We start from the raw sequence: 27,387 nt of genomic DNA, 5'->3' as shown, positions 1-27,387 counted from the left end.
AATATCTTGTCATTTGCTTATTTGGAGGAATATGCCTCAATTATTCTTCTCGTGAAATTATCTCAGCCACTTTGACTAGTTGTTTTTTGCATTTCTTATTAGTACTAAAGTTTAACAATTCAGAACTCCTCTGTGTACTTTGAGACATCTTACTTTCTTTATTAACAATTTTGCCTTTCTTTCATTAAAATGTGTTTGTCTAGTTGGATAAAAAAAGGATTTAATGGTGAAGTAAGATGGGGGCAAAGTAGTTTTATATTGTGTTTGGTAGTCATGTTTCATGAATAAGCCATTTTTCTATTAAAGCAGTATCATATTTGTTGGATCCAAAAATATCTTGTGGATTACATCAAAGGTATAGAGCATTGGACGCGTGAGAGGAACAATGAGAGAGAAAAAAAGAGTGTACAATAACAAAAGTTATAAGAAGTTAAATTCGCTAGTTCTTTATTCAAGAAATGACCCTTATTTATAAATTATATAGGTATTTAAGAAAATTACATGTTTGTTTTTGTTTTGAAAGAGACGTTACAAGTCAATATAACACTTTTTATATTTGTAACTGACCCCAGAACCTTTTAGTATTCATAATTGATGATGACACAATTTTGTATGCTAAAGTGCTCGTAAAGAGACATTTAATGACATGTCGGTGTTGTCATTCGTCAATTTAAGAGTCATTATAGATATTATTGGGCATAAAAAGTCAGATTTTTATTTACACTTGATTGATAAAATAAAATAGATAAAGTAGCAGCTTTATAAATAATTGAATATAAATATGTATTATTATTTTAAAGATACATTAGAACCCGACTGGTGAGATTTTCAATGTGGAGAAAATTCTAAGCTTATTTCTTCTCGGCTGCCCCAACGCAGTCCTCACTCCGCACAGATCTCAATCCACCCCCCCATCCCCGCCCTCGCGGCACCATTGCCCGCCTTCTTCTTCCTCACTGTTGCCGCCACTTTCTCCGTGGCGCAGCGACGGCGCTTCCCTATACCCGCGCCACTCCGTCGCTCGTTTCGTCACTGCTTCTCTCTTCAATCTCCGCTTCTGTCGAGCAACGCTGCTGTCGTCGGAGTTCGTTTTTCTCTGCTAGATGGATCCCGTTAACCGAACTCCTCAGGTGGATTTATCTATCTCTATCTGAATTAATATACTTTGGCTAGAGATTTAGTGAGTTAAATATTTCATTTGATCGCATTGTTGAACTCGGATCTTGGATCTTCATGATTGATCCGGCTCAGGAGGAACTTTAGGTTCTCGAATCAAATTGGTATTGCAGACTAAGGGGTAGACTTAGCTGCACAGATCATGCACTACAGTTGGTCGGCAAGCGGGACATATATGGTTATGTTAGAAATGAGAGATAAATTACCGTCACAGTTTCAACGATCATAGTGGGATTTCCACGCCCTCTGTAATAAATGGATTGTCAGTCAGAAGCACATTTTATCCCCTTTTAAAGATAAACTCCTCTGTTTTATTTCAAGAATGTAAGCATGAAAGCAGATGAATAAGGCTTAAAATACATACCGTGAATATGAAGACTGAAACTACAGTTATCAACTAGCAAACTAGCAGATAGCTAGGCAATCAACATCCCTTACTGAGCTACTTTCAGCTCCTCTTCCCTTATATGTTGTGCTAGAATCTAAGGGGTAAAAAGTTTAAATGCTCTAATTATAATGAAAAAACGGCATGGGAGTCATATGTATTGGGAAAATTGAATGGCTATAAAATCCAATGGAGTGGAGCTTTAATAAGTTCTTGCATTGCTAAAATTCACTTTCCGGGAAAAACAAGAGCATCAAGTATCTTACTTCAAAGGACTGTTCCAAAAGGATTTAATTTAACAGATTTTCAAGATAAAATTGTGACAAACATGAAACTTGTGTAAAAATTAAAAGCAAGCTAAAAAACTTTCCATCTCGTTGATCACTTTGATAGCAATCTCTATTGTTTTAGTGGAAAGCAATCTTTGCAATGCTATTGGAGCTAAGATGCATCACATGTATGCTATCAAAAGAACTAATTCAAAAGCATAAATTGTTAGGTATGGCTCATATCCAGGAAGTTGGAGTTTTTTGGTGAAGAGGTGTGTCTCTTGGTGAAGAGGTGTATCTCTTGGTGAAAATGAGTATCTCTTGGAATAAAGGGGGTTGGGGGGAGCGAGGGCGTAATTGTAATTTTATCTGTAGGTTTGTATATGTCTATATATATGCGTAACTTTATGGGATGAAAATTATAACTTCTCTGAAATAGTGAAACTGCCGCTCTAGGCAATTCTTTGCCGAACCTAGTTAAAACTCTGTGTTCTTCTTTTGGTTTGTGTCGATTCTTGTTTTATTCCGCTTCAATTTTCATAACATAAGTAACGCCTAATTGTATACAGCAGGCACAGGCTGTCACAATCAGGGAAAAATGCAAAAATTTCACAAAAATTACAAATAGAACATAAAGCTTTCACATGAAGAATATAATGATCAAAACAATCCATACAAAATGCTGAACTAGAAATTTATGACAATACAACTCAATGCAAGACTTGAGTTTTTGTGCGGAGTAAGAAGTTATTTTTAGGTCCGAGGAATGATCAGGGAAAAACATAACCTAGATTGTTGAAGGCAGAAAAAAAAGGATGATAACTCAGCTTGTTATATTTTTTCAAGGGTTCAGCGAAGAAAGGGGTTAGATGAGTGATCTGGATAACTTCATATATATTTGGTTGATACATTGGAACAGGCATATAAAATTAATGTAGAAGGACAATGCAGTAAAAGTGGTAGGTCAAATGTTGCATGAATAGAAGTCCAGCAAAAGAGTAGCATGATCAGATACGCAGAAGAAATTTATTTTTTATTTTTTTTGTATCATACTTTTCATTGAAATAAAAATTTTGAGTGATGTTTTCTTCCCAAATATCTGAAAGATGCTCTTTTATTTTTAATATTAAATGAAGAGTACCTTTTATTTTGACAGAAGTACCTTAATCTGTGCATGCATGGTGTTCTTCTGATTACGAAATTGTCTTCAATTTTTATGCACTGTTGGAGCTTGAACATTATGCTATGAGGAGAAAACTATGGAAATATAAATTAAGCGAATAAAGAGAGTGATATAGTAATTCTGTAATCTGTTCATGCCGGCCAAAATGTATAATTCAATTACAATGTTGGCTACACATTGATTAATTTCTAATGTGTATTCTTTTCTCTTTCTTAAATATCCAACTTCTGGGCTTTTAACTGTTTTTCTTGTTTTTTTGAATGCCAAATAAACACAGGATTTTGTATTGAGTTTCTGATAATTATCTTGCTGATGCAGAGTAGGAGTTTCTTCTCTGGATATACTCGATTGTGCAAGGGCCTTGCTTTGGTGCTTGTTGCTGGACACGCTTTACTGCAGTTATTTCCTTTTACAGTTTCCTATCTCGCACTTATTCCAACGAGGTGATATGCAGGCCTGTTTCGCGTATTTATTCTCTCTTTTAGCATTTTTCTATTATCTCCGCTGCTTTTTTATAAGTTGTTGTGTCCAGAACTAAATGCTTCTGTTTCAAATCATATTGTGAAGGCCATCAGCTTATACTTCAAACGATGCAATTTGGCTTATTTTATCAAAAGCTTATAAAATTCAATCATGATCATCATTGCCACTACTTTGATCGCTTCATGCCAATTGTTTGGCATTAGCTTTATGGATCCTCATTCTCTATCTTCTATTACTGAGTGCTCTTTGAGGTTTTGAAATTTATAATAGATAAATTTTTATCTCTTTATACTGGAATTATTAGCGCTATGTTTTATCTACTCCTTTTTCTTTATAATTTTACATATTAATTTTATCTATGTGCCTTATTAGTGCATCTTCTACCTTTTATTTTATATGCCCCATGTGCCTAAAATTTGTTTACTGCCACCCTCCCTTCAACTAGTGACTCCTAGAATAGCTCTTATATAATTTTTCTTTGAGTCTATCTTTCATATTTTTGACACACATCCTTCTGAACATTCTCATTTTTTCTATATTCAGCTTAGTTTTAAAATACAGTGTCATACAAATGTAGTATGATTCTAGTTTTATAAAATCTTCCTTTAAATCTCCATGACATTCTTTTATACATCGGTTCTTTTACATTTTAAAGATGAATCTTTAAGCTATAAACCACCCACATGCCCATTCTTATATCCCATTGATTTGAGAATCTTTTTGGAGTAAAGTTATGAGTTACTTGGTGCCCATGAGTAGTCATTTTTTGGCCCAAAGGATTGTTTTCTTTTTCCATACTAAAGCGGCTTCAAATGAATCCAAATGCCTACTACCCTTGCAGATTGCCATTTAGATTTGTGACTAACTTGATGTGCTATTTAAAATAGTACAAAGAATAGAGGAAGTGAGAAATCTGAGGAATACAGAGAGGAGTGTTCCCCTCCATTATAATGCTCCATGAGCAACCCCCAATCTAACTCTTCACTACTTTCTTGTCTCCAAACCTGTAACATTCCGGCGAACTAAGGTTACCTAAAATTTTGAACAAATTAAAATTTTTTTTCTTCCCATTTTCTTTATTATATTGTTAGACTGGTTTCTTCTTATCAAATTTTCTTTCTGAGAAGAGCTCCATATTCACTCCATGCCACAGCCTGCATCATCTACCTATTTGGCACATTTGTGATCTACAACCTGATCAATTGTCCTCTTCGTGTCTCTCACTATTTTTGCTCCAGTATCTTACATTCGAAAGAATTAGTTGTAATTGTCATTTTGTGATATGATTTTATATACTGAATTTTGCCTAGTATATCATTTTGTACTTTTTATTCTATTAAAAGAAAGAAACCTCAAACTTCAAACCTAAAACCTTCTTTTTATTGTGCGTTCAAGTATCCCGTACTTATGCTATTTACGATAATGATTTGAAATATTTGGAGATTTTTGCATTACTCATGTAACTTACCCACAATATTTAGAGGCATGGCTTGAAACATTTGTAGTTGTAAGAGTAAGTTTGAACGAGGAAAAATGTTACATTTATTAACTCTTTTCTAAAGCTAGAAGTGAAGGGAGCCCCTTGTTGCTATATAGGGCTGTCAAAAAAAGTTTTTAGTTCACGAATAACTCATGTTTGACTAGCTAAGTAGTTTGTGTTCGATTCGTTTATTAAGCAAACAAGTCAAGTATGAACATTTTTTTTAGTTCAATTTATAAACGAGCTGAACAAGAACAAATGCTTGTTCATTTGAGTTCTGCTCGATCTGTCTCAAATTAATTAAATAATAAATAAGTAATATTTTATCCAATATTTGTATATTAAAACTTTATATTATGTTAAAAAAATATTAAATTTTAAATAATTTAAGCTAAGATTGCAAATGAAAAATAAAATTATGTGTTTGATATGTAAATACATAAGAATTGGGTGGTATAAATGTAAATACCTCTAATAAATTGTTTTCTTAGTAAGAAAACTATTGATCTTCGATTCTTCCCTGCCCTCCTTTCTCAGTTCCCCCACCCGTGGTGTCAGTTCCGCCCATAGGGCTATCAGAAAAGCCCGTCTTTCTCAAGTAGCTGGTTTTCGACTCGTTTTTATTACTTGTGTTTGATTCATTCATTAAACAAGCAAGCCGAACGCAACAATTTTTTTGAGTTCGATTTATAAACGAGCTAAACATGAACAAATGTTGTTCGTTCGTGTTCGGTTCATTTTGGCTCAAAATAATTAAATAATTAAATAATAATATTTATTTATAACTTTTTTATATTAATTTTTTATATGTATTTAAAAAATGCTAAATTTTTATTAGTTTAAAAAATTTTTTGGGTGGTTAAGGTGTTAGATATGTAAATGCTTGGAATTTGGGTGGTGTGTATGTAAATGGCCCTGAAATAGATGTTTCTAATATGATATTTAAAATTAAGGTAACATAAATGTAAAAGGTTGTTAGATATGTGAATATATAGGAACTTGATGTATGCATGTAAATGCCCCTTTACATTCCGCTCAGTAATTAATTGCAAGTTAAATCATCATTTGGATTTTTTGCGGGAATGCGGAAACGATGGGGTGGGACACTGCATTCTGTAAATAGTAATCTCATTTAGTCCCACATCAGAGATATTTGTGAGGACAGTCTTTTAAAAGCTGGAAATAAGCATTTCCTAAGCAAAAAATATCAAACTTGGAAGTGATGCATTTGAACTGCGTTTGGTTTAAATAATTATTTTTCTTAATATAATAACAGTAATTAAATTAATTACTTTTTTTAAATCCCATAAGACACACGAGAAATTTGAGCTAAACAGAGTCTAATTCGAACAAATAAATTTGAATTGAGTCAAAACACAAACAAGTAATTCACGAGCCAATTCGAATGCGAGCCGAACATGAGCAAAAAAAAGAGAAAGAACTAGCCAAACACAAACAAGTCTTGAGCTCACTCAAGTTCATCTCGTTTACACCTCTACCCTCCTGCACAATGTTGGATATGTAAATACATAAGAATTGTGTATGTATGTAAATGCGGAAAACAATTGTCAAATATTGTGCGTTCCCTCTTTCTTCAGCCCACGGTCCTACCCTCCTTCCCGCTTTTAATTCCATATCTTGAATAATGGAATGAATGCTTAAGTTCAGCTCTTTAAAATGTATAGGGGAAGCTCAATTTTTTCGAAATCCAGTACCCATGCATCGGCCACGCCGATGCAACTGTAATTTAAATATAAATTTAATTCCCATAAAAGATTTTTAAAATAAAAAAAATTAATTTTTGTAATTTAATTATATTATTTGATTTATTAAATTTTAATAAAATATTATTTCAAAACTAATACATGTTTAATTTGAACAAATGAGTTTGAATCCAAACACAAATAAGCTATTCACAAGTCATTTAGAACACAAGCTAAAGATAAACAACAAAAAATTCAATCAAGCTGAACATGAATAAGCCTTAGACTCATTCAAGGTCATCTTGTTTATGCCCCTAATGCTATTATGCTTTTGCAATCGTCAATCAAATTTTTTTGTTGTAATTTTAGATTGTAAATTTAATGAACTTGATGAAAACGCTTAGTATGTTTTTAGCTGTGCTACGTGAAAGAATCATTATTGAGACTCTCAGAACACTTTTTTTAGCTCTAGTTCAAGCTGGGCATGCTTTTTTTGCCTGTGAACCTATACAAATTGTGAAAACAATTTCATAAAAAATGAATGTGAGGTTGGGTTACGAATGCTATTTACTTTAATGCATGACGCTATCTTATCAACACAATTTGTTACAATATCGAGCATTTAAATCTATATCCATTTTCTTCATGGAGGTGAGAATTACAACATATCATGTTTGAATTCACTGTTTGTTTCATCGGTGAATCTTATCTATATTTACTGCTTCTATTGGTTCCATAGTATGATAAGCTATTTTCCCGCTATATTGATAACATTGCAGGACAATTCCATTTGCCTGGAACCTCGTAACTTCCGGTTACATGGAGCAAACACTGCCTGGGGTATGTGTTTTTTTAATGCTAGGTTGATGATAGGAGTTATTGCTACGTTTTGTATGTAACTAAAACCTTTGCTTTTTAAAACTGCTGTGATCACATCTATGGTTAGTTTGTTTTATTCCTTATGTATCATGAAGTTTACTTGTTATAGAAAACGTGAAAATCTATTATGAAATTAATACCCCTCTGTGCACTTGTATATGTGAATTAGGAAGAAATCTGGCTGCGTGAATTACTTTGGTTTGGAATTCTCGTTGTTGCTAGTATCGTTCAGTGAATAGGGTGAATGATGGTGAATTATGGAAAAAGATGTTTGTGGGAGCTGGTTTGTAAGCTTGATTTTAATTTTCCATTTTGATGTTTTCTTTTAATCCATCTCACATGTTCCATCATGATTTCCACTTGAACACAGGAGTGCAAGTATAAATCATGATATAGTTTCAGAGTATGAGGTGATTAAAATGGAGTTGTGCCTTGTGGTTGTATGATAAAGCAATTCGTTTTGAGTAACAGTGGTGTAAGAGTGAGAAACAACTTACTGTAATTATATATGGTAAAAATGAGGGTTAAAGATGAATATTTGTAAAATTAGATTGAAGAAAACAAATTATACTTACACACGAGGCTTCACGACAATGTGTGGTCTCAAGAGCGGTGTATCCTTGCCCTTTCTTTTGAGGGAGGTTAGATAAGTGGTTAAGTAGAGGTACAAACTATAATGTTGTAGAGATCCTCAAGTTAGCACTTATTGAGGATTAGGCAATGACTTTGGCATGCAAATATGAGAGCAGAAGATAATTGAAGAAGGCGGGGAGATAGTATTAATGTGAAAAGTATATGGAAAAAAATTTAGACCAAATATTTCATAACTCTAAGTTTTATGAAAATAATATAAATTAGCCTGAGGCCCTCAGTACAAGATGTTGCACTTATCTTGAATGATGAAGTGAAAAAATTAGCTCAAGTAATAAATAGAAGGATTCCATACAGAAAATGATTTGGAAACTGAGTCAGTTAGACGGGAGTAAACTGGTTGGCGGCTGGGGCAGAGAGACTAGGGAGTGGCTGTAGTAGAGGAAGGGTGTAAGCAGGGTTAGGTATGATGTGAAGGTGTTGGAGGGGGCTGACGGTACTGGTTGAGAATTTAGTGGGTTGTGGTGCGGTAGTTGTATGGGATGGAGTCAGGTTGGCGGCCGGGGAACAAGGGCTAGGGATTCAACGGTGGTGGAAGAGGTGGGATAGGGTTGGTGACAAAATAGCAGGAAAGGTATGGGGAGTGGTCTACGCAGCAGCAGTGGAGACGAGAGGGAGTTATGGCAGCAGTGATGATTGAAGACTAGAAGCGGGTGATTGCAGGAAAACTAGCTGGTGGCAGGGAGAAGGGATGCAAGGGATAACAGACGACACAGAGAAGGGATGCACTACAGAGAACAAAGGCGGATTAGGAACTGATAATTATCTTCGCGGGAGCAAGCTATAGCCAAAGGACCCCTCAAACTCTTTGAGAAGATCACCATCTCATACTAGTTACAACCAGAGCCCCTTGTCAACCTCGAATACAACTCTAAACGGGAAGATAACTGCCAATGACAAGCTTGGACCTAAATTCAGCAAAAAACAACCTTAAATAAAGCAAATGACATATTTATAATAGTAGATAAGTAAAGAGGACTTGGGCAACAACCCTAACCCAAATAATTGGGCCAAATAACCCTCTTGCCTTTCCTCTGAACCAATCGAGCTGTCCTAGTTGGACTAGCTGTCGGTTCTATAGAGCCCCACGTAAGACTTCCGGGGTTGGGGAGCTTTGACTCATTCGTCGAAGCTTCTGGTTGCATGTTGACGATGATAGAGTTGTTGTAAGCTCCTGGGGTTGAAGGATCTTCTCCTATGGTTTAGAAACACCCGGTTCTCATTGGCCACTACACTATTCCCCAAAGCACTTGAGTGTTTTCCCCTACTTGCGAGCATACATCCATATCAATTCACCCTTCTGGGGGTCCACTACTGAGCTGAGTTGGGCCTGCGTATCATGCATATACTATTAAATTTTCCCAACATAATCCAAGGTCGGTTCAACCTGATTTGAAGTGAGGGTAATCTGAACCTCCCCAAATGGTAGTGACCATGGCGATAAGATATTGATCGTGATGTTCTGAAATGTTCTCTGTCATGACCATCCCATGTCAAGATTTAGTGTCTTAGTCCTATCATTCTCTATCTTCACCAAAATAGGTCCCATTGATACCGCTCGACTGGCAAGGGCACTTGTGATCTTGGGCTTCGCCAAAGGAAGGACAATGCGCTTCTCCTCTTTGGTGAAGGAGTAGATGTTTTTGAATCCATTGAGCTGAGTCCTATTAAATTGCCACGCCCTCGCCCATAAAAGGTGTCAGACATCCATGGGTACCATGTTGCTCCACACTTGATCCTGCAATTATTTCCCAGTCGAAAACTTCATTAGACATCTTTAGTCATTATTGACCCTGTTCTCCTTCAGCCACATCAAAGAATACGACTGAAATGTCGTTGAGTCATGAGGCTCAATTTTTTCACCATCTACGTAAACACCATGTTCTTACTATTTCCTTCTGTTCATAGTGCAACAAGTGTAAAACATGTAGCGAAGCCACTATAGATCCCTTATATCTTTAATTTATAGGACCTGTCGAACCACAGGTATCTCACTCTCATCCGGTGGAAGATAACAAACCTCATCATGTTCCTCAGCTACCTCCTCGTCACTAACTTCCTCCATCGCGCCGTGCTAGGTAAAAGAGACTACTCAGCTCGTCGGGCAGCCGCTGGTGGCATCTGAACCATTTTTTTGGCGGGGATTGTAATAGGCATTTTACTCTTCTCAAGCTTCTTCTCATTTGGGTGGTGTTGTTCTTATTCGAACTAGTTTTCTAAACTTTCTGAGACATGGTCTTGCTGATGTCTCCAATTGCAGATGATTAACTGCTTGGAAGTGGTTGTCTGCTCAGTTTCAGTTGTTTCAACACCTTCAGAGCTAAGGTCTGGACATCTCTCAGTGACCAATAGGACTGTAACTATACCACATTGTTGATAGCTGGCTTCAGGCATCCCAGATAACGGACTGTGGTGTGCTCCTCTGGCTCAACCAACTAACAATTCATCTGCAATTGGTTAAAATGTGTTGTGAACTCTACTAATAAATCTCTCTGCTATAGGTGGTGGAGTCTCAAAAGCATATACTGCCAGTAATGAGGAGGTGATATTTTCCTTGCATTGCCTTCCTCATCTTCTCTCACTTAATAATCTTGTCATTGTCTTATCTCTTCCTTTACCTCTACAATTTTTCCCACCACAAAGAGGTTCTCTTCCTTAATTTGATGGTTGCAAGCTTCACCCTCTTGTCGTCTGGTATCTCTTTGTATTTAAAAACCCTCTCAACTGACTATAGTCATTCGATAAAATGTGGTGGACGTTTGAAAGGGAGTAAACTGGTAGGTGGCTAGTGCAGAGAGAGAGAGAAAGAGACTAGGGGATGGAGTATAGGAAGGATGTAAGTACGGTGATGGTACTGGCTGGTGATTTAGGGGGTTGTATTGCAGTAGCTGTGTGGGGTGGAGTCAGACTGGCAGTAGGGAAACAGGGGCTTTGGATTTAACTGTGGTGGAAGAGGTGGGATAGGGTTGGCGACAAAGTAGCAGGCAAGGCATGAAGAGGGGTCTACACAACAATAGTGGTGTCAAGTGGGAGTTATGGCAGTAGTGATGATTGACAGCTAGAAGCAGGTGATTGTGGGTAAACCAGTAAGTGATGGGGATAAGGGATGCAGGGGATAGCAGGTGGCAGATAGAAGGGATGCGGAGATTTGGAAACGAATAACTATCCATGCGGGAGCAAGCTACAATTAGAGCATGTCTTGAACCCTTGGAGAAGATTGACATCTCATACGAGTTATAGCTGGAGCACTTTGTCGCTCTCGAATATAGCCCTACATGGGAAGACAACTACTGACTCCAAGCTTGGAGCGAAACTCGGCAAAAACTAACCCTAAACAAAGCAAATGATATATCTATAACTATAAATAAGGAGGACTTGGGCGACAACCCTAACCCAAGTTATTGGGCTGACCGACCCACTTGCCTCGCCCTGAACCGATACAACTATCCCAGTTGGACCAGTCGTCGGTTCAATAGAGCCCGCGTCAAAAGTTCTTTTTGACAACCTTCTATTTTATATAAGTTGCGTTTGGTATGGTTTCTATAGAAACTTCCTTTGTCAGTTTGATGGTATTTCATTGCATAATATTGTAATTAACTTGTACTTTATCAATAAATGATTGTACTAGTGTGCATCGTATACAATTAATGTATATCCTTGTGATTGGAGAAGGAATTAATACACTACAGCAGGTATGAATTATAGAAGATGGCTTCAGAGGTGGAAATAGGGGGGTTTAGGGGATTTTTTAGATGTCATTGATAAATAGTTCATGATTCATTTAATTTTTTTTTCATGAGAACGGAGATCGACAATTAGTAGGGATGTATCAACTTTATTAGTGATGATGAGTGACGACCTTGATGTTAATTGTGAGTATTGCACTTGGCTGAAACGGTTTTGGAAAGATACCATTTTCACTGTCACTTATCTCATAAATAGAGTCTCTTCTAAAATTCACAAATTCTAAACCCGCCTAGCAGTCCTGTTGTCATGCTTCCTTGCCACTCGAATCTTCTCCACCATAGATCCCAAGATTTGTGGGTGTACTGCTTTTGTTCGAAACACTGCTCTCGATCAGAGTAAACTTGATCCCAAACTCATAAAGTATATCTTCTTTGGGTGCTCTGTCACTCAAAAAGGAGTATTGATGTATTGATCGTAACACTAACAAAATTTATGTGAGTATTGATGTCTTCTTTTTTGAAAATATTCCTTATTTTTCTAGCTCGGCCCCAAGTGAGGGGGAGCTTGGATTTTTAGACATCGTTTCTTATCCTACTCTTATGGATGTCCCCCCATTGTACTTGCCACTAAGGAGTCATTTATTCCGATGAGTGCACCATCTGGTGAGTCCCCTGATTTAGTGAGTGCACCATCTCCTCCCACTATCCGTGTCTACACTTGGCGCACCCGTTCTAATGTTCTTTCCTTAGAACCCGCTACCTCCTTACAGGACCTTGACTCCACTCCAGGCGACATCTTCAGCACGACCCTTCCTTCGAATGAGGTGAGTTCTCCAAGTAAGGTATGCAACTAGACTTGCTCACTTTCTATGGCAGACTATGTCTCTTTCCGCAGTTTTTTGTCGACCTATAGGCATTTGCTACTGCCCCGACAGACCATCAGAACCCAGCTACTATTCAGGTTGCTCTTGCTGATCCGGCTTGGAAAACGACAGTAATGGAGGAAATGAATACCTTTCAGCGGAACTATACATGAGACATCATTGATCTTCCTAAGGGTAAAAAGTTGTAGGGTGCCAATATATTTTCAACACGAAGTTGAACTATGATGGATCTTTTATATGCAACAAGGCACGATTGCTTTTCAAAGGGTATTCACAGACCTACGAAGTTAACTATGAGGAGACATTTGATCCAGTGGTCAAGTTAAACACTATTTGGGTCCTGTTGTAACTTGTGGTGAATATGGATTGACATTTATTCCAACTAGATGTCAAGAATGCATTTTTTAATTGAGAGCTGACAAAAGAGGTGTACATGTTTTTTCCCTCAGGTTTTGATTCTACTGCCTCTAGAGGACAAGTGTGCAGGCCACGGTTGTTCCTTTATGGGCTAAAGCAGTTCCCAAGAGTCTTGTTTGACAAATTCATAAAGTTGGTCGTGGACCATAATTTTACTCGGGCTCAATTGGATCACATCCTCTTCTTCCGGCACTCCTAATGACCAGGTAGTTATTCTTATTATTTATGTTTATGATATTATTCTTCCAGGTAAAGGTCTCCCAACATTGGATACCTTAAAAGACATTCATGCTTCATTCTTAGAGACTAAAAATTTGGGATCCCTCCAGTACTACTTAGGCAATGAAGTAGCTCTGTCCTCTTGGGGAATTTGTTTGTCTCAGCACAAATATGTGATTGATCTCTTGACAGAGAACAACCTTCTTCTGTGCAAATATTTTGATGTTTTAATAGATTCTAATGAAAAATTATCTGACATTCTCAAATGTTATACTTGACAACAAAACTAATTACCAGTGTCTTGTTGGAAAGCTCATCTACCTGACTCATACTCGCATCGACATATGTCACGTAGTTAGAATAGCGAGTCAATTCATGCATGACTCCTACGAGCACCACCTCCAACCTGTCCACTGGATTCTCCACTACTTAAAAGATACACCAGACTCAGGTTTGTTCTTTTATTGCCACAACTCTCGGTTCTTGTTTATACATATGTTGAAGGGGCCGAATCTGTTCACGATCGACGTTCTACCTCGGGGTATTGCTCATTTGTATGAGACAATCTTGTCACGTGGAAAAGCAAGAAACATTTTGTGGTTGCTCAAGCTGAATTCTGATCCATGTCCTTAGGAATTTGTGAAGTCCTCTGGCTACGCATCATACTCCGCGAACTCCGTATGCTAACCTGTCCCATTACAACTATTTTGAGATAATAAGGGTAGCATTGCTCACAGCTCAGTCCGGCATAATCATATCAAACATGTGGAAACCAATAGACACTTTATTAAGAAATGATTGGGTCCGCGGAGATTTGTGTTTTATAGATGACCTACAGTGGTCAGCTAACGACCATCCTTACCGAGAATTTGTCTTGCCCTTTGTTCAAAAATTTGAATTCCAAGTTAAACATAATTAACTTTTATGTTTCAACTTGAGGAAGAGTATTATAATATAACGACTATCCCTACGTCATCTTTACTTATTATTTGATTTTATTCCCCGATTATGTTTTTCTTCTTTTGCTTAATTATGTTTTATTTTCTTTAATAGTTATTTTATTCTATTTTTATTGCCTTCCATTATTATGTCTATTGTAATTGGGTCTAAATGTCCGTCTTATCAATAAAATTATGCTGCTCTTTTTTCAAATCTGACACATAGCACACAATTCTTTTTTTTATATTTCTCCCCTTAATTTTTTTATCACACAGATAGCACCCAAATTATTAATGTCACTACAAATTACACTTCCTATTTTCTTGTATAGATTTAAAGCAGCAAAGTGCTATGTATATAAATATGAACGTGTGCGAGATATGTAAACAAATAAGAATTAGGTGTTAGGTATCTAAATTTCCCTTTCAAATTACAATGCCCAAAGACAGCACCCCAGGAAACAGAATGTTCATCTTCTAAGCTTTTTCCGGCCGAAACCATATTTAATTTAGACGAATGTGCTATTTCCGTCATAACAACTCACTATTGGATTTACTTTAAATTGAACCAGAACTGAAATATACAAAACCATATGATCAAACTACTTGTAAACAAAATCTTCTCTCTCAAGTTCATCATGGTTGCTTGATGCGATGCTTTCATTGAGAATAAACACGCTGGATTTTATCAGGCAATCAACAAATATAACGTAGATCTATTTTTCATTTAACTTACAGCATTAAAGAAGTGACTGAATCATGTGGCATTTAGTCTTAGATAATAATAAGCATAATCTGAAATTCTTCTTGGTATACTTTAATGTGTTATTTCATCAGCGAGTGAATTTGATATAACTAAAAAACTGCTCCGTTATGCAGGTAATCATCAGTGTAGTTGGTCTTCTTTTCATTGGGAAGTTTCTGGAACCACTATGGGGATCGAGGGAATTCTTTAGGTTCATTGTTGTTGTCAACTTCTTAATTTCGATCTGCATTTTTGTCACCGCTATTGCGCTATACTACATCACAACAGAGGAGAGCTATCTGTAAGTGCAGTCATTTTGGCGCAATTATTTATTATATACCTTTTGTCGACCAGAAATGCTTGCTTAAATTTAGTCCAGTTTATATTGAACATCAGCGCCTCAAAACCCCTTCGATTTTTTTTTTTAATTTTCCTACTGTTTGATAAACTTTCCTCTAGGCTTGGGCGTTGTACAACAGAGCAGGAAATACATCTGGAAGGTTGTGAAAATTATGTGAAAGGGGTTGAAATGGTGCATAGCAAGGTAGATGTTATCTAAAGGAATTTATTTAGACAGTATATAACAAAGAAGGTTGTGAATGAAAAAAGTATTCATAAAGCTGACTCAGGAAGTTTGGAAGCAAGAGTAATGTTGGTGTTGCAGAGATTGTTTGGGCTTTCCTTGAATGATATTGGTTTCATAATATAGATCTACTTCTTTACCTTTAAGATTCATATGCAATAACCATAGTGCAAGACATATCTAAATTGCATTGATTATGTTGGTATAAATACTAGGATTGTTTGCAATCGGTTTTTTTTATTTTACAGCTTGTAAAAATATGGGGGAAAATTAACTTATAAGTTATATTCTTTTTGGACGAGGTCATATGAATAGTTTTCCGGTTGTTAACACAACATTTACATATGTGTTGAATATACACTGCTAAATATGTCCTCAGCCACCCGATATGATATTTTTTTCTGGTTATAAATACAATTTATAATTTCTGTTTGTCATTGTCCTTTCAGTCTAATCTACCCGTTGAAATGGTCCTTGCTTCAACCTTTCACTACTTATTGGATATGACCAGTTTGTAGATTTTATTATTCCAATTGTTTGGGTATTTTAATAATAATAATAATAATAATAGTCATAATTTTTTTTTGAAATTTCATTGCAGCTACACACCTGTTTCTGGTTTCCATGGGATCCTTGCAGGTTTTTTGGTAGGAATCAAGCAACTTATGCCAGATCATGAGCTGAGTCTATTTTTCCTGTTGAAAATAAGAGCAAAGGTTCAAAGTGAACCTTCATTTTTTTTTTCTTTTTCTTTTCTTTCGCCATTAATTTGTTTTGATGTTCTTTCCAATTTGATATTCTTACCGGCTTCCTTACCTCTATTCCAGTGGATTCCTACTCTCATTGCAACGGTTTCAGTAGCTGTGAGCTTCTTCGTACCAGAGTCTGCTTCCTACCTTCCAACTGTACTATTTGGCTTCTACATGGGTTGGCTTTACTTGCGTTATTTTCAGACAAAGCCTGAAACTGGCCTCAAAGGTGATCCGAGCGACGAGTTTTCCTTCTCTAGCTTCTTCCCTCAGTTTCTGCGGTAATGTGATTTGCACTCTAATATTATGTGGAAAGTCATTCTGTATACACTCTAAGTTATTTTCTGCCCTCTACGAACCTGCAGCCCAATTCTTGATCCAGTTGCTTCATTGTTTGACAAAATGTTGTGTGGAAAAAGATTGCATAAGTTGAGTGAATCTAGCTCACTGGTGTTAAAAGGAAATCCGTTACCTGGATCTGATCCTATCGATGCATCAAGGAGAAGGTAAGCCTCCAAATTTTCCTGATGATATCCTTGGCCACCATTTTTCAAGTTGTTTTATTTTTTGGTGGATTTTGGATGCAGAATACCGTAGGATCTATGATTTCTTGTAAATATTTAACTTATAATGTAAATCTAGATGCAATCAAACAATATGATTTGCATTTCTAAATATTTTGTTTATTCGACAAAGTTGATTTTACCAATCCTTCTACTATTTGCAAGCCTTGTAGGACATAAAATAACATTAAAAAAAAGGAGCATTTAAATACATACCACCCAATTCCTATGTATTTACACATCTAGCACCTGAACCTTACTTTTTACATTTATAACACCCAAATCTTTTATGTCACATAGAAAATACCTCCATTTTAACTTAAAAAATATATAAAATTCATTTTTTTATACATGTTTAGGTGACAATTATGTAAAAGTTGAAGTTTTAAGTTTTAGATATGTAAATACATAGGAATTGAGTGATTACGTATGTAAATCTTCTTAAAAAAATTATTCATGGGAGACTGCTACTTAAGCGACAGTCCTATAGAGCTGCTGCAACGAGATATATATATATATATATATATATATATATATATATATATACAGAGACACACAATAGCTGAAGACCTAATACCTCAAATCAATTCTTAATCTGCGAGCAAAGCCCAAATTCATTTTGAATCTTCGGCGGTTTTTACTTTACGAATATTCATCTCATCTTAGCCTGTTATAATTAGCATCTTAACCTCCGAGAAACCCATTCCTTTCAGGAAGATTTACATAACATGCCCATACATGCAATGGTTTATTTCATTTTTTTAAAGTTAAAATACTAGTACATTTTATGTCAGAGGAAAGACCTGGATGGTATAAATATAAAAAGTGAAGTTTAGATGTCAGATATGTAAATTCATATAAATTAGGTGGTATGTATGTAAATGGCCCAATGCAGTAACACGTGTCCTCCTCTGTGGCCTGTGACAGAGAACGGGGAGCAAGAGCACTGGAGCAGAGGCTGGCAGATGAGAGAGTTGATGCTGCTGCTGTTGATGGGAAGAAGGAAGGTGCTGCCCATGGAGATGCTTCAGAAATTGTTTAGGAAATAAGCTTTTACTGCATGGCCTTTTCTTTTCACAGTTTGGGAGAGGAGATCAGAATGTGATGAATGAAAAAAATAAAAGTTTTTATTTTATTTTATTTTTTTTCAACTTCCCCCATTTCTATGCCTTGTTGTTCTCTTTTACTGTTTTTAACTTGTTACATTTAGTGAATATAAGAGTATCATACTACATTATAATATTTTGAAGCTGGGTTTTTGGGCCATTTATTTCCATATTTAATTTATTTTTTGAAATTGATGTACCTTTTTTTTTTTTAAGTTCAGCCTTAATAGTAATTTGATAAAAAAATTAATGGTTAGTATTTAGAATATGATTTGTAGTTTGAGTCACCTAGTTGAAGAAACTCATCCACAAGTCTTGTAGGCGCTTATCATGTCCATAAATATGGAATTTATTGATTTCAAGTACAAATTTTATATTATTTAATTAAAATAGCAAAATAAAAAAAGTAACCTTTCATATTATAATTATAATACCTTAATATCTTAAATCCATACATAAAAGTATATGTTCACTTTTTAAAAATAAATAATAGTAGTCTTTCTATTGTGATATTAAAAATTGAATGTTATAAATTCTAAACATTAAGGTTAATTTGAATTTTTTGTTAAGAGAAAAACTTACACATATATAACAATTGACATGTATTTACATATGTATACAATATATTTCACCTTTAAAAGATAGTGATGATGTTATTTTTAATGTGGCATGTGTTTTAAATACATAAGAATTTTGTGGTATGTAAATGCTCCCAACAACAATAATAATATGCCTTTGTCCCACTGAGTGAGGTTGCCTGCATGAATCCCTTTTCTCCATTAAGTCTTATTGTGTAATATTTTCATTTAATTTTAATAAATCAATATCTTTTTAATACAACATGCCCATGTCTTTTTAGATATACATTTAGCTTTCTTAGCATAAGTCAAATCTAAAACATCTACTTTCCTAACAGGGTCATCAGATGGCAGATGTTTAATGTGACAAAACCATCCAAGGCTACTTACGGTAACTTATCTGCCACTGGAACTATTTCAACATCTTCACAAGTATATTGGTTTCACATTGTCTCTTAGAATAAAATCACTCATCGAACCAAGCATTCTCATCTCGACAACACTTAATTTTATGTTTCTCTTTTATAGACCAATAATTGACATCATAAAACATTGTAGGTCTCACCACTATCTTATAAAATTTACCTTTAAGTCTAAGAAGTACTTTTCTATCATATAATAGGCACAATACATTCATCCACTTCAGCCGTTCAACTTGAATTCTACTAATAATATCCTCATCAATATAACCACTATTTTGAACAATAAACCCAAAATATATAAAATGTTCACTCATTTAATGACTTGATCTATTATTACAGCCCCATAGCTAAATCTACTATCATTGAATGACTTGATCTATTATTAAAGCCCCAAAGTTTTTTTCCTAAATCAACAAAAAATATAATGTAAATCTTTCGTATTATCTCTATATTTTTTCCATCAAACCTCTCAATAAATGTATAGCTTCATAATAGACTAGCCCGGCATGAATCCAAATTGACTTCAATAAATTTTTGTATCACGTCGTAACATATGTTCAAATGTTCAATTACTATCTCTTAAACTTTAATGTATGAAACATTAATTTAATTCATCTATATTTTATACTCTAATACATCCCCTTTATTTAAAAAAAACAATAAAATCTCTCCCTTCATTAGATATCCTTTTAGTTAATAAAAGAATATTAAAAATTTAATAAACAAAAAAAAAATATTAGAACTTCTACACCTGTCCACACTTTTATTGGAATATCATTAGATCAAGCCTCATCTTCTATTTGATTAAAGCGATGGTGAAATAAAAAATTATTATTATTTATGATATTAATAACACCAAAATACTTTACTCATAAAAAAATAATCAATTTGTATTTTATTAGCTCTTATAATTGATAATATGCTCATCTTTTTAAAAAAAATAAAATATTATGAATAACAAGATCATAAGCTAAAACAAAATCTAATATAACTATATTTTTATTAATCACTCCAAAACCAAAATCACTATAAATATTTCTAAAGTCTTCCATCATTCTACTATATCCATTTAAATCTTTTCAAATATTTTTTTTTTCTTTTAAACATATATGCAAACCTCTTTGAGTACTATAAATACTTATAATATTAAGAAATTTAGTATGAACACCAATATTTAGATTTATATTTATATCTCAAATTCTACTAATTTTTATAATATTATCTTTCAAACTCAAATCTATACTTACACATACATCATTTATAATACAACTCTTACATGAATACCAAAGTATAAAACAAAAACTATCAATCTTTTTCTTTTCTACAACTCATTTAGTTTCTTAAATGCATTAAATATTTACCTAGATATGAATTATAATATCTTTTAATTTTATTAATTTACATATGAGAGTGCTTATATTCCAAATTTATATCATAATACTATTTTTATAAAGGAACTCTTTATCTACATCCACCCATAGTAAAATAATTGTTATTTATTTAACATTACACTCGGGTGCCCATACTGCAAGGGACGCCCATACAGCAAAGGAAGCTAACACGCTTACCACTATATTCAGGTCATAAATGACATTATTAGTAGAGAACATCACGCAATAATTCAAAGCATTGACGTCATAATTTTTGCATCAGGGACCCCGAAATAAAAATATATTAATAAAATGCATAGAAAATAACATATTCAAGTAGCTCACACCACACCTGAGCATCTTAAATTAATAAAAATCTTGGGTAATGATACCCAGCCAGCACTTTGAGGTAGAAACAGACTTACATACCAAACACCGAATAATCACTTTCCTCACAAATCTCATAATCTTAAAAGAAAAAGACATTAACGAAATAAAACGCCTTTCATCAGATCCGTACTTCAATTATTCCCTAAACACGCGCACAGAACATTAATAAAATGACTGTTTTGATAAGCAAGAAAAACGACTTCAATGAAGAGGAAATTGAAATTTGAAAGTGCAGAAAAGCTAAAATCAGAGCAAGGGCGGAAAATCAACCGCTGCGACAGCTCCAGGCAGGGAGAATGCGCTTGGTAGACCGGGCACACAGAAAGAAGTTGCGAGATCCAAGATTTTTCAGTTTTTCCTCTGGATCAAGACCTGTTCCACCAAAACAAAATCAATATCAAAGTCTACAAATTATTATAAGCAAAATGCAGACAAAGTATATATATATATATATATAGCAATTGGGAGAAACTTTGTTTAATCGGTACTATGACTTGGCTAATTTTCCTCTGAGAAAAGAATATCAAGAATTATATTGAAAAATGAAAATGATAAATGCGGCTTGCTGCCGACTTAATTACTTATGGATTATAATTGATTTAACATATTCATAACTCAAATGTTTACATCTTGATTTGGCCCTTTGCGCGATGGGCCAAGCAGAGGCGACAAGCCCACAACCAACGAGCAAAGCTGCGAAGCCAGCAAGCCCATGACACTGGGCCTTCTCGATCCAAATCAGAGTAGAAAGTTATTTGCCCGTGCCAATCTTAACGACAGTCATCGCTCGATTATGCAGCTTGTCTTCTTCCTTGTCTAAAATCAATGACTACTTGGCTCGATTAACTATTCCTATATCACCATAATAATCATCAATTAATTTATCACCACAAATATGATGGAATGGATTGAACTCGGTTCAAGTATGAGATGATCAAAATGAATATAACAACATCAACAACAAAAGGTCTTTATCCAACAAAGTGAGGTCGGCCACATGAATCCTTTTTCTTCACTGTGTCCTATTGAGTGTCGTATTTTCATTTAATTCTAAAAGATTAAGATCCTTTTTACAATATGCCCAAGTCTTTTAAGTCTACCTCTGCCTTTGTTAACATAAATCGAATCTAAAACACATACTCTCCTAACCGGATCATCACATGGTTGATGTTTAATGTGACCAACCCATCCAAGACAATTCTCTCTAATTTTGTCTGCAACTGGAGCTACACTAACCCTATCACGGATATATTCATTTCACATTTTGCATCTAAGTGTAAAGCCACCCATCCACCTAAGCATTCTCATCTCGGCAACACTTAACTTAGTTTTAAGATTCTCTTTTAAAGGCCAACATTAGCGCCATAGAGCATTGCAGGTCTCACCACCATCTTATAAAATTTTCCATTCAGTCTAAGCGATACTTTTCAATCACACAATAGGTTTGAAGCATTCCTCTACTTTAACGAACCAATTTGAATTCTACTAATAACATCCCCATCTATATCACCTTTACTTTGAACAATACACATATTTAATAATTTGATCACCCATAGTTACAACTTAGTCACTAGTGCTACTACTATTAAAATTATACTCCATATATTCAATTTTAGTTCTACTCAAATAAAGGCTTTTAGACTCCAGTGTAGACCTCCAAAATTCAAGTGTTTCCCGAGCTTTCTCTTTAGTCTTATCCAGGAGAAGGATATCATCAACGAAAAATCATACACCAAGGTACATACTTCGGTAAATATCCAGTAAGAGAATTCATAACTAAAGCAAAAAGATATGAGCTTAAAGCCGATCCCTGATGTAATTCAACTGAAATAGCAAAATATTTGGTCAATCCTCCTTCAGTTCGAACACAAGTAACAGCTCTAGTATACATATATTTATTGACTTGAATAAAAGTCAAATTAACACATTTCTTCTCAAGGACATTCCAAAGGATATCTCTTGGAACCTTATCGTAAGCTTTTTCTAAATTAATAAAAATCATATGTAGATTATCCTTATTCTCTTTGAACTTCTCCATCAAACCTCTCAATAAATGTATAGCTTTCATAGTAGATTTGTCTGGCATAAATCCAAATTGATTATGAGAAATCTTTGTAATGCGTCTTAACTCATATTCAATTACCCTCTCTCATAATTTTAAAGTAAGACACGTCAACTTAATTCCTCTATAATTTGCATACTTGTGCATCCTTTTATTCTTAAAAATGGGGACAAAAATACTCTTCCTCCACTCCACATGCATCTTTTTTAGTTATTAGAACAAAATTAAAGTGTTTAATTAACCAAAAAAATCCCAAATCTCCTATATATTTCCCAACTTCAATTGGGATATCATCAGGTCCTACAGACTTTCCACCTTTGATTTAGTTTAAAGCCCCATCAACTTTTTTTCATTAATGTGATGGTATAAATGAAACATTTTATCATAATTAATGTTATTAACATCATTAATATTGAACATATTTTTAGAAACTTCGTTAAAAGATTATCAAAATAACTCGCCTACTTATATTAAATATCTTTTTTTAGAAAAAAATACTTTTTGATTTTCATCTTTAATATACTTTATTTGAGTTAAATCCTTACTTTTCTGTTAAATCCTTACTTTTCTTTTTTAAATCCTTACTTTTCTTTTCTCTTTGTTTGGCCACTTTATACATATATTTTTCACCCACTTCAGTATCTAAAAAATCATAAAAAATCACTAAAGACAGAATTTTTATGGTCATAGATTGTTCTCTTAGACTCCCTATGGGCCATTTTATATTTTTCTCAGTTCTCTAAGATTTTACATTTAAATCAATTTTTATAATATAACTTCTTATATTTTATGTTTTCTTGCACATTATTAGTTTTCTTGCACATTATTCTTGCACATTATTATTCTACCACAAACTATTTTTATTTATTTTCTTTTGATTCTTCAAGTACATCTTTCCTCACTTGTTTAATAGTGTTTGTTACTTTATCCCACATAGAACTTGATTCTTCATGAACATCCCAAATCTTGAAATCCTAGAGTTTACTGATAAAAATAATTTTATGTGTTTTTTAGGTGCCCCCATCAAATTCTACGATAATGATTCCTAGGATTCTTTATTTTACAACTCTTCATCCTAAAATCTAGAACTAATAATCGATGTTGAGTACTTAAATTCTCAGTTGAAATGACCTTACAATCTTTAGTTGAAATGACCTTACAATCTTTACAATCTTTACATTCTCGACGATCACTTCTTCGTGTAAGAAAATAATCAATATGCTCATCTCTTTTCTTGAACAAAGTATTAACAATAACAAAATCACACGCTAAAGCAAAATCTAATATGACTCTACCTATATTAAATGATTATAATATGCCAAAATGATTATAAATGAGAACAAATTAAAAAGCATATCCAAAAAGCTTTGAAAGACTCAAAGTAGCTACAATAACCCGCTTAAATCATTGCCTACTCTAGTTAAAGTCCAAAATGATCATTTAGGAATAATATGGGCTACCATTCCCAAAAGATTGGGCTACCATTCCCAAAAGATTTAAAAGATTTGGAAGAGCTTAGTAAGTAAACAAAAGTAGACAAGTAAAAGGCAATTACGATGAAATTTGATCCGAACATCTAACCCAACTCAAGCACTTATAGGAAGGGGAGAAATCCCTTCTATGTGGAAAAGATAATCCTATGTGCAATGCATACAAAATGTAAGAACTTATGAGCAAATTACAATGAAATTTGTTCCCAATACCACAAATGAGTCATTGACCTTGATTTAGAAAATATAGACAACAACACTTGAGTCACGCAACTCCAAACAATAAAATTTCATTTTTCTGCTCATTTTATCTCAACCATATCAAATTGTATGAACTTTCAATCTCTTCTATAAACATATCACATTGCTTGCCTAAATCAAGTTTGGATGGAAACAACCACTCTCCAATTAAAAGTAACTACAAATATGACATGTATGGTAGAAAGAGAGACTATGTGGTCTGTCTTTATATCAATTTAAGAAATTGCTTACCCTCACCTCCATCAGCAACCCTAACACAAAGAAATGAACATAATCAAGATGACAATTGGCTAGTGGTATAAAAGTAGAAGTTCAATATTTGTGTCAGTCTTTGCTTATCTCCGGTTAGAGCTTAGTATTGTGGAGCTCAATACAGTAGAGTTAATGTATGTGATGCAAGCATTGCTAAAACTACCACAAAGGAGAATTCTAACAAGGTGGGCTGATTAGGATAAGTATAGGTTAGTTGATTAGAAATAATTAGTCTGAATAGCTAAAGAAATAATATACCATTAGGTTTGATTATATACTTAAACTATGCATAACTCTTAATCTTGAAGCAAACAATCTATATATATGAAAGCTGCATTTTAAGTGATGGAAAACAACCTACAACAACATATATAAGCAAAAATTTATTTAAATAATATATATACTATAACATAATGAATCTTGACCTTTCCATAATCTACAATGAAATTAAGTGATCTAGCTTCTCATTTCCCAAAGACCATCCTTCATATTTCTTGAAGACAAGAAGATTTATGCAGTTTCGGTAAAAGTTTAAAACCTGAAATGCCAATGGGAATAATATTTCTAAATGTTCAATGCACTTTCAAGAAAAGGTTTGCAACCTGCATTGCTGATAGGATAAACATTTTTAGAATAAGCACTGACAACGCCAATATGCCAAGTCTTCATGATGTTTTCATTATTTTAAACAGAGATAATTAGCTCTTACATTTTGACATAACAATGACGCCTTGAATATTGATTAGACCTTTCAAATAAAAATGTTGAAGAAAGTACACTTCACAATTTTACCACCTCGACCTCGTCCATTACCTCCATCTATAACTCCAATTCTATGAATCCTCCTTTTCCATTCATTCTTGTTGAATGTTGCTTGTAAAACCTTTCATGCAAATTTATTTGAACAAATTTAATTTTCTTTTCTTCAAATTCCACATTAATTTCATCTGCACATCTCATAACGCTTCTTATATCCTTCTTTGTATGTGAGCAAACCACCCATGTGAGTTTATCATGAGACCATGATCATATTTTAATAGGATTTAATTGCACTTTCCCTCCATATAATCCTTTTTGCATTAATCCTTTAGAATTTCAACATCATATAGCAATCTAATCTTATGCCACTTTCAACGTAGATGCAATGATCTCCTAAGCACTAAATACTCAAATTTATATAAAATCATAGACATAAACTAAATTGTATAACATATTAGCATTTAAGTCTTCATGATATAACTATCTCATCTTAAAATTGCATCATTATCTTTTATCTCTATTCGTTTATATAATAAAGCAAAGTACTCCAACAAATCAAACACATCAAGCTTGATATCACTTAATCTTCATGTAATATTGAGACAAAATTATCAATTTGAACCAACAAAAAATGCATAACATGTACAACAATAACAAGCCTTTAGCCCAATAAGTGTGATCGGGTGCATGAATCCTCCTCCATTGTGTCCTATTGAGTGTTATATTTTCTTTTAATTCTAATAAATTAAGATCATATTTTATACAATATGTCTGAGTCTTTTTAGATCTAGCTCTCCCTTTCTTAACATAAATTGAATAAAAAAAAAAGAAAAAAAGAAAAAAAAAGGGCAAATCACAGGCAGTCTAATAAGCCTAACAAATAGAGCCGAATCAAAAGAATGCGTACAATCAAAATTATAAAGCGAGTAGTGCAGCTCGAATCCCGTCGGATCGGTAAACTGCAGCAGCGGCCTCCTTCCCTCCTTAACGTACAAATTCAACGCCATCTGGACCAAGTCCATCACCGTGCTCTCCGGCGATATCATCAAATGTATAGGACCGAAGCTCCGCTCCACCGTCACGTTCATCAAAAACTTAGTAGCCATCCTCACGCTGTCTACAACCTCCGATTGATTCGACAGCATTTGGATCGAAGACGATCCCCTCCGAACGAAGCTTATGGTGGTTCCAGGATCACGCTGAGCCGGGACTGTACCCGGAAGGAATGCGAGGCAGAGACGGCCAGATCGAACTTTGGGGATCGGGATAGGGTTTCCGTCGCAGATCTGAGGCTGGTCATTCTGAAGGACGGAGAAGTGGTGGGCGAAGCTTTAAAAAGGGTGAAGGAATGGCGGAGAATCTGCAGCGGTTGGCCACCCGATCTTAACGCTGGATGCGGAATCTTTCAATTTAGAAAAGCTTTTCTTAGAACATTTACAATCTCACAAAGGAGCCATTAAATTAAATATTTTCATTTAAAGATATTTATGCATATCATGAAATTGTATATTTGAAGAGAAGATATCTAAATTATAGTAAACTTCTATCATAGCTACATGTGTTCCTTATAGGAGTCATTCAATCTTTCAATATGACCATGCAAGCATTCTTATACGTAATTTTGTTTGCATTATCTGTAGTGCACAATATTTATATGTCAGGAATGTTCCATTTATAGCATATGCCCTCTTAATCAAATGAAAG

General features: G+C 34.4%; 2 protein-coding genes across 3 annotated transcripts; one reads left to right on the top strand and one right to left on the bottom strand.

Annotated features, from left to right (window-relative positions):
- The first annotated feature begins 812 nt into the window (after nt 1–812).
- On the top strand, nt 813–18,253 carry LOC110022810 (rhomboid-like protein 19). 2 transcript variants are annotated; one of them, XM_020721922.1, is made up of 8 exons: nt 813–1,130; nt 3,332–3,456; nt 7,459–7,519; nt 15,233–15,399; nt 16,283–16,397; nt 16,509–16,711; nt 16,796–16,936; nt 17,921–18,253. In XM_020721922.1, exons 1-8 carry the CDS (start codon nt 1,104–1,106, stop codon nt 18,033–18,035), a joined length of 954 nt encoding a protein of 317 aa, XP_020577581.1. In that variant the 5' UTR covers nt 813–1,103; the 3' UTR covers nt 18,036–18,253. The 2 variants fall into 2 exon arrangements, with proteins under 2 accessions (XP_020577581.1, XP_020577580.1); XM_020721921.1 differs by having other exon boundaries at nt 17,889–18,253.
- A 2,498-nt stretch (nt 18,254–20,751) lies between these two features.
- Nucleotides 20,752–27,066, bottom strand: LOC110022863 (uncharacterized protein At4g22758-like). Its single transcript, XM_020721992.1, has 3 exons — nt 26,591–27,066; nt 21,130–21,231; nt 20,752–21,001 (listed from the first exon to the last, which is right to left on the bottom strand). The coding sequence occupies exons 1-3, from the start codon at nt 26,826–26,828 to the stop codon at nt 20,991–20,993; spliced, it is 351 nt and encodes a 116-aa protein (XP_020577651.1). The 5' UTR covers nt 26,829–27,066; the 3' UTR covers nt 20,752–20,990.
- Nucleotides 27,067–27,387: the final 321 nt, after the last annotated feature.

The sequence above is a fragment of the Phalaenopsis equestris genome, unplaced genomic scaffold (genome assembly GCF_001263595.1).
Source record: "Phalaenopsis equestris unplaced genomic scaffold, ASM126359v1 Scaffold000202, whole genome shotgun sequence".
In the NCBI taxonomy this organism is placed as follows: Eukaryota; Viridiplantae; Streptophyta; class Magnoliopsida; order Asparagales; family Orchidaceae; genus Phalaenopsis; species Phalaenopsis equestris.
This window is presented reverse-complemented; position numbering and strand designations above follow the sequence as displayed.